Source organism: Aplysia californica, unplaced genomic scaffold (assembly GCF_000002075.1).
Source record: "Aplysia californica isolate F4 #8 unplaced genomic scaffold, AplCal3.0 scaffold00093, whole genome shotgun sequence".
Classification (NCBI taxonomy): domain Eukaryota; kingdom Metazoa; phylum Mollusca; class Gastropoda; order Aplysiida; family Aplysiidae; genus Aplysia; species Aplysia californica.
The window spans coordinates 505,089-514,009 of NW_004797363.1; the positions used below are offsets into that span (position 1 = coordinate 505,089).

General features: G+C 39.1%; 1 protein-coding gene across 1 annotated transcript; it reads left to right on the forward strand.

The window, feature by feature from the left end:
* Positions 1-203: 203 nt before the first annotated feature.
* LOC101857868 (sodium- and chloride-dependent creatine transporter 1-like) lies at positions 204-8,921 on the forward strand. Its single transcript, XM_035968879.1, has 8 exons — positions 204-486; positions 2,445-2,687; positions 3,396-3,705; positions 4,358-4,490; positions 5,021-5,136; positions 5,848-6,024; positions 6,906-7,081; positions 8,703-8,921. The coding sequence occupies exons 1-8, from the start codon at positions 204-206 to the stop codon at positions 8,852-8,854; spliced, it is 1,590 nt and encodes a 529-aa protein (XP_035824772.1). The 3' UTR covers positions 8,855-8,921.

An 8,921-nucleotide genomic window follows, 5' to 3' on the forward strand; every position in this document is an offset into this window, starting at 1 on the left:
GTGTCAGCACGTTTAACCTTCAGTTTTTCGCTTTTAATCTTGATTGTCCTTCAATTGTACTACTGACCTAAACTCATTACTTTTCTTCAGGTCTTGTTAATCTCTTATCAGGGCAGACAAGAACTGAGGTGTGTCTATGAACAACGGCCAGGAAAAGTGCACTACACGGCGTTTCGAGAGCAGAATTTTGTTCTCTCATCAAAATGAGAGATACCCCTGACACAGAGAACCTCTACCCTTCAGGAGACTTAGAACATGTCTTTTTTCCTAACGCATGTCAAAGAGGAAATAATGAGCCGTCAAATTTTAACCACGGAGGACTGCTCTATAAGAGTGGCACAGATGAAGACAACAATGAGGACGAAGAAAGAGCTTCTCGGTACCAGTGGTCGAGGAAAAGCGAGTATATCTTGTCTGTGATTGGCTACAGCGTGGGTGTCATCAATGTTTGGAGGTTCCCCTATGTGTGCATTCGGAACGGAGGAGGTAATCTATTATAATCAATGTGAACAAAAGTTTTTGTATAAATGTTTCCAACCCTGCGTCTGGGTTATTACGTACAGTGACTGGAAGATGGAACTTTGAGTCAAGTTGCGTTGTATCCCAACAAGTGAAATATGTAGAGATAACATTCTATGATTCACGAATTGTATTATGTTGTTAAAGGGAAAAGCTTAACTGAACCAAAGCTGTACCTAACCAGCGACACACACGTTTATGACCAAGAATTTTCAAAGAGTAAAAAGCAAAAACAGCTCTGGCTAGCAAGTTATAGAGGGGGAAAGGGGTATGAGGAAAGCAGAAGTTAAAATATTGGAGATGCTGCTTTTGCCACAAGAGCTTTTAAACATGCCTTTAAGTAGTTCCTTAACCTAATCTTGCCCATTTGGTTTTTTTCTGCGTCTTTTTAACATGTCGCGTATTTCACTAGGTCTATTATGCTCTTTAAGGATAGTTGAAAACCATGTCCTGAAAAATTCAATATTATCTGCAGAACATAAGAGACAGAGCAAAATGTGATACGTTAAAGAGAACTTTTAACAAGAAAAAAAGGAAAACAAATAAGCTAAAAACAATAATTACAATCTTCCTTCTAAACATTTGCACATTGATCTTGAGGTGTATAATCTTGTTAAGGAGAATCAAATATAGATATGGAAACAGAATGAGTCTGATTTTGTGTGTAAGTTAATTTGTTTGTTTGTTTGCATGTGAATGCAGGTGTTTGAAAAAGAAAGAGTCTGGCATACAGACACGCAGAAGGAGAAAGCGAATGAGAGGGGAGAGAGAAAGAGTGAGAGATAGAGAGAGAGAAAGAGAGAGAAAAAGCGAGAAAAGAGAGAGAGAGAGGAAGAGAGAGACAAAGAGAGAGAGAAGACAAGTAAAGTTTAGCCCTGCATAGATTGCTTTGGTTTAGTGTAACTGTGTAGTCTTTCCAGTACCTTCGAGGTTCCCACGGTGTTATATCATCTCTATGTTGTTGGTTGATAGTGTCTTATCAGCAGGTTTCTAAACGCATTGAGAGTTGTCTGACAGTGCATATTTTAGCAAAACTGAAGCAAATGCAACATTTTATGGTTGATCGTAATTCATAAGAAATCTTTTATGCCAAGAAATAAATTACCAGATGTAGTTAGCTAATTACTTTCCTATAAGTTTCACATAATATAGAATGCATGTGTGCCCCTTACACTGTTTTAAAATTTAGCATTTTGTTTTCCAGAACTCACGCAGAGGGTTAATGAGTTAGTTTGGTTTTGTTTGGTATAAACCGCCCCTTTTTAAAACAAAGTAACAACAAGATAAGAATACAATCTTCTACGAACATCACCATATGAGCAGCCGTAATCCTTCGTGACCTGTATGACGTCCGCCATTCGTCATTAAAAAAAATAGCGGTCTTCATGTTCGTCATTGAATGTATTCGGCAGTAATTGCAGATTCATTGTTATTGTTTCCCTTAGAGAAAAGAAATTATCCGTTCGAAATGATAGCATTTATAAACAGGGTTTATGAATAGTCAACCAACCACTAAAGTTAGCACTGCTCTTTATCCTCGGGGATCCCAAACTGTTCTCGGCGAAACACAAACTGGCCCTGTGTCACAAAGTGCCATATTAAGTTACAGCAATTTCATTTGTTTAAACGTTGGCATCTCCTTGGTGTGAAATAATGTAACGAGGCACAATGTAGTAAAAGTCTATTCCGAAACAATGTAAGCTAAGTATTTAATTTTTTCTTTTTGGTGATGTCCAGGTGAGGTGACCTAAAGTTAAATAACGGTCCATTCTAGGTGCATGGAACGTAGTAAATCACATAATGAAGATCCGAATATTACATCCTCCTTATTTGGATGCTCATGACGCCTTTTGAGAAAGAGACTAATACCGTTGTTTTTTTTTAAAGAATGACATTGATAGTTTTATTTCCTTTGTCAATTTCAGGAGCGTTCTTGATCCCCTACATATCATGTCTGATCTTGTTTGGACTACCGCTGTGTTTGCTGGAGCTTTCTATGGGTCAGTTCCTCAACCTGAGCACGATACACGTATGGAACATCTGCCCACTGTTCAGAGGTAATTCACACTTATCTGCCGTGTTCTGCACAATATACACAAAAATCGGAGTCAAAAAGAGTTGTTTACTACACCGTTCATGTTTGTCCCTCGTCTTTCTTCATCTCTCTGAATACTAAGAAATCTCTCTCTCTCTCTCTCTCTCTCTCTCTCTCTCTCTCTCTCTCTCTCTCTCTCTCTCTTTCTCTCTCTCTCTTTCTCTCTCTCTCTCTCTCTCTCTCTCTCTCTCTCTCTCGCTCTTTCTCAGTCTGTCTATCTGTCGGTCTGTCTCTGTCTCTCTCTCTCTCTCAGTGTCTCTCTCTGTCTCTCTCTTTATTTCATTCTTTCTCTCCCTCTCTCTCTCCTCTCTCTCTGTCCCTCTCTCGCTCTTTCTCTATATTTCTCCATCTCTCTCTCTCTTTCTCCCCCCCCCTCTCTCTCTCTCTCTCTCTCTCTCTCTCTCTCTCCCTCTCTCTCTTTTCTCATATTTTGTTACCGGGAATCATCATCTTTATAAAAGTAATTGGTTTTCTTCTTCTTTCTCTCTCTCGCCTTCCCTCCCCTCTTTCTGTCTGTCTGTCTGTCTTTCTGTCTTTCTGTCTGTCTGCCTATTTGCCTCTGTCTCTGTCTCTGTCTCTCTCTGTTTCTCTCTTTCTGTCTGTCTCTCTGTTTGTCTGTCTGTCTGTCTCTCTCTCTCTTTCTCTCTCTCCCTTTTCTCTCTCTTTTTTTTCCTTGTTACCTGCTTTCTTCAGGTTATAGCATCTTCATCATTTAAGTATGCTTCAAATACACACACTTATAGAACAGAACACACATCTTTGGTAACTGTGATTTCACCAGGAATCGGCATCTCCATGAACTTTGTACTTTACGTCTACACCTGGTATTACACCGTGTCTCTGGCCTGGTCACTTCTATTCCTGGCCAACTCCTTTACGTCCCCTCTCCCCTGGACACAGTGTGGTCAGTGGTGGAACTCCGAGAACTGCGTCACGCCCGACCAGGCCTACCTTCTCTCAGACAACCTCACAACAACTACATTGTTGGGAGATCTCAACCATAGTGATGCGAGGTTTGCCGCCTCTGCTTTTTCCAATGAAACAGTCAATGTCAACGCTTCATTTGTGGGATCGGGTGAGGAGTTCTGGATGTAAGTGAAAAAGCCATTGTGGCCCGAAAAGTGGGGTTAAAAAAAATAGTAGAGGGTTTTACGGCGCTCGTAACTGCATAAGGTCATATGAGCGCCAAGGAGTGGGTGTCAACAGAGAAGTCTTTATAGGGAATCAGGCTTAGACTGCTCAGTCTGATTCCCTGTAAAAACTTATCTGTTGACACCCACCCCTTGGCGCTCTATGACCTTATGCAGTTGCGAGCGCCGGGTGGATATAATATGAAGACTATGGTCGGTAAAACAAAAACAGAAAAAAGCGACATTAACAACACCACCAACACTACCAAAAACAACAACAACAACAACAACAACAACAACAACAACAACAACAACAACAGGAACAACAAATACAAAATTATATAAATCAATTAAATAGTCGTAGGCTTCAGCATTGTTCAGCAAACTTGATGTTGAAATCTTGCATGCGACATCCATGATAAACTTTATGGATTAGAATATTATTGATGGGTGGGGTGGTGTGGGGGTGGGGGGGGGGGGGCTAAATGTGCCATTGTTATTGTTTGTTTGTCCTGTTCCCTCAGCTAAAAATTAATGCTTACTTAAAATGTATTTCTTAACCTCAGAATCTATGATGTTATTATAAACGTTTCTTGATCTAACATTGATCCAGACGCAATATCTTACAACTTGTCCCGGATTTTGAGGAGCTGGGCGAAGTCCCGTGGCAGTCAGGAGTGGCCATCTTCATAACCTACATCGTGGTCGCCCTTAGTATTCTCAAAGGAATCCGGTCTCTAGGGAAGGTGAGTGAATGGCGGGAAACTGTGGTAAACTTGGTAAAAGATAAGAGTTTCTCCACCCCGAAACAAAGTATTTTCGCTCAACATAAAAATTTATTTAGGAAGCGACAACTGTAGTTTTGGGGGCTCTTGATTCGACATAAAGGCTTTGAGTATCTTACTGTTACTTGTTAAACTGCAGACCCAAGTTGTAAAACTAAATTATATCTTTGAGTTTACACCTAGACAAACACAAAATTGAACTGATTATGTACAACACCTAAAGTGTAACAACCGACAGAACAACTTACTAAAGGTATTTGGATGCTAAAGAAATAAGGCTGTTACCAGTTTCAGAGATAACATCTTGGTTTGGGTACAGTCTAGTCAGTACAAAGATGCTTGTAAAATTGTCTAGGTTATAAAACAATGATAACCGTTGGTAGCAACAAGTGATTATACACAAATATAATTAATAGATTATTTCCAACCAACAAAGCACATAAGTATAGGAATTTAGATTTTTTTTTTAAAACCCAGTCCAAATATTCCAGGTGGTGTATGTCACAGCCACTCTCCCCTTCCTCCTACTCACCGTGTTGTTGATAAACGGGGTCACAAAAGCTGGAGCTGTTGATGGAATTATCTTCTACATCACGCCAGATTTCAGGCAAGTCAAAGAAACGTCAAGACAAAAACAACAATTTCCGAAAAAACTTACATTTGTGCGCCTCATGCCGATTTCTCGATTTCTCTGATTTTGAGTAAAACCTACTATCTTTCTTGCAGCGTCAATGATGTATGTAATGTTGTTGTGGCTTTTAATCAACTCAATCTTATATTATTTCTTTTTCTTTTTATCCGTCATGCTGTGGGGGAAAAAATTGCAAATTTTCTTCTTTTTTTACGTTGACGTCAGGAGCGCTAATTTAAGCACCAACATGTTATTGCAACATGGCCTACTTTTAATCACTTTATATTACTCAAGGGAAAAGAAAACCGTAAAGACTTAAAGGACTAGTTTTCATAATATTATTAAGCTACAATAAAAGTGGTACCTTTTTATGGTCAGTATAATATAAAATATGATTCATAGTGCTATTAGTGAGTGGTTGACTGGTGTTCTAGTCTGGTTTGCTCCTTCTTTCATATTATATATTTGTAGTCTTTGTCTCTCTCTTCCTTCTTCGTGTTTGTTACTCTTTTAACAACTCTAATATTCGGCTCTTATATTACCTGATTGTGTTGCAACTGCTGTAAGACTCCTACTAAAACTAAACCAACAATGTTTTCTCTGTACTCCATTTTAGAACATTGTGAGGTCTATTTTTTTTCAAAGAGGGGTGAACTTTATATAATTTCCTTTGTTTTAATCCCTGTTTTACACGTGCATATTGAGTTCTTTCTCCTTTTTGCTTCATCACGTGACACACAGCAAGGTGTTAAATCCAGAGACCTGGGTGGAGGCGAGTGTGCAGATCTTTGCCTCACTCGGGCCGTGTTTGGGACCTCTGATCACAATGGCGAGCTACAACAAGTTCAACAATGACTGTATCAAGTGAGTAAGAATAATCTATTTATATTTTTGTCCTACCTATCTGGGGGCTCCAGGGGTTAAGTGAGTAGTGAGATCAGACTAAAACAAATAATGTCGAGCAAGTGTCGGTGACACGAGGTTTACATGGGTGGTTACTTGGGTGGTTGAAAAAGACACTACAACCCTTGCTAAAAAAATCCAACAAAACACAGCAATGGCAGGTTTGTGAAAGTGTTCTGTATTGGTATATTAACAAATATGCATTTATCTATGTATGTGTGTATTTCTAATTGTATGTGTTCCATTGTCGAACAAATGTGAGGCAGCGTGGTGGAATCAGGCTCTCGTCAGTTTTTGGGTATGTAGAGTTATTGATATCATCTCAAAGCTTTGTTCATTAGTCTTTATTTGGATACAAAAAATATCCATTTATCTTGAATACAAGTCGAGATATTTGCAAAGGAAGGAGGTGGGGGTCACCTGTTTTCAGAGGTAAAATTAGTGAGAAAATGGCGCCAAAGATTAGTTATTTCCTTAGCTGAAGAGTCCGTGGTAACTGAAAATTTACGTTTTTCTTGTGCCTTTAATCAAAGCTTTTCAGAAAAATCCACACAGAAATGAGTTCTTTAATGGGCATGAAAGGTGATGAGCCAAAAAGAAAATTGATAAAAATTCACAAACCTGCGGAAAATTGTAAGTTTCTTCACTTTGATTATTTTTACGAAAGCCTGATTCCACCACGCTGCCTCACAAATGTCCTCCATGGGGATCCTTACAATGTAATTAATTAATTGTTGTTTGTGTTAAATTTGTTTGTTGATATGTCTTAACTATAATCTTTATCCTTTTTCGTCTGCGAATAGTATTATTACGTACTTTTCACTTAATTGTTTTCTATAGAGCGGTTTTGTCGGTGCGGTTCAAGTGAACAACACAATAATGATACATTTCAGAGATTCAATCCTCATGGTGATTGTGTGTGAGGGCACGAGCATATTCGCTGGTTTTGCCATATTTGCGCTACTGGGTCACATGGCCCACAACAGACACGTTCCAGTTGCCAGTTTTGCTAGTGCGGGTGAGATTTTGTTTGATATAGGTCTGGTGTAGATATAATAGAATTGTTAAAGTAATTAATAGACAAAATTATATTTTACATTTATCTGATACAACAGAACACAATGCTCAAGGGAACAAAGTGTAAGTTATTCGAGAGAGAGTATGTGTGTGAATGTGTCAGAGCTAATCAAAGAGCTTTGTTTATAATAAATATTATTTCTTAGTAACAAGTTTCATATAAATAAGTAGGGGGGGGGGGGCGTCTGTGTCGTAGGTGTTAGGTGGTTTGACGTCGCCAACAGAAGACCCGGGTTTGATTCCGAAGTGTCTGTGTGGTCGGGAGGGGGGGGGGTATTCATCGAGCGTCTCGTTCTGTTAATCGTGACATGGTATCCAACTCAGCAAAGACTGGCCTGGAAAGGTAGGGCCGAAACTTGCCTCCTACATGGTCTAAATTGTGTCGACCGGCGTGTGAAAACACCTACATTTTAACAAATGAGTGGGACGGGACGGTACATAAAATTCAAAGACAGGTAAAGAGAAAGTAGCACGCACAGATCTATCGGTATCGGTGAAATACCGGTTGTCTCCCATTATTTCAGTGTGCGTTAGTTCATGTTGTAAAGTTACCTTAGGCCTATACAAAGAAGTACGTCACCAGTTGACTTCAAAACTATTTAGATATTGTGTGGCGTAGTCGGGAAATCAGGCGCTCATCAAAATAATGAAATCGAAGAAAATGACATTTTTCGTCACGTTGAGCATTTTAAACCATAAAAAGCATAAGTAAATGAACGGGCTTTAAAATTATTACAGCTCCTCTAATATATGCCCAGAAATTAACAATCGCTAGATTTCACTGCGTCAAAGCACAATTCATAAACCTCTCAGGATATGCGTATATCAATGATTGATTCACTATCTTCCATACGTGTCACGACGTGGTGGAATCAGGAGCTCGTTAGTTTTTGAACATAATGTGGAGTTATTAACATCATCTTAAAGCTTGTTCCTTTGTCTTGTATGTGGAGAAAAAAAAACATCTGTCTTGAATAGAGGTCGATATGATTTTTGAGATTGAAGGAGGTGGGGGCCTGATATGAGAGGTTAAATTAGCGAGAAATGACTGTCAATCTTTGGTGATTTCCAAAGCTTGAGCATCCTTTGAGACTGGAAATGTACATTTTGTGTGCCTAAAGTATAGTCGACGTGTCTGTAACATCCACGACATGTGTATTTTAAAGGACAAGATGTTGAGCGAAAAAATAAAATAAAAAGAGTAAAATGGAACTTTGAAAAAATTGCCCAAAGTCTAGAAAATGTGTGGGGGGGGGGGGGGGGGGGGGTTATTTCACTGCTTTGACGAGTGTCTGATTTCAAAGCGTTGCCTCACATATATGATGACCATAGTTAATTAATCAAACTTTTTCTCTCTGACTGTTCTGTTCTTCGATACTGTCTAGACTCATAGGCGTGCTAACCTATCATAAGGAGCTGGCGGGCACTTCTGTCTAACCCAATATGCGACCTATTTGTGAGGCAAGTGACGTAAAATTCTTACGGAAAGTGATACTCAAACTGACCTATAAAAAAATAGCCTATTTATTATTTTATTTCTTTCATTCCTGGCATACTTTCAGGACCAGGTCTAGCGTTCGTGGCCTACCCAGAAGCGATCTCCTACCTGCCAGTACCCCAGCTGTGGGCGGCTCTTTTCTTTCTCATGCTTTTTACACTCGGATTGGACACTGTGGTAACGTTTTTATTGAAATTTCAGTATTATTGTACATAGGAAAATGGGTGTTTTTGTCAATGTAAAGATAATACATTCAAACAACTGTACTTAGCAAATTTGATGA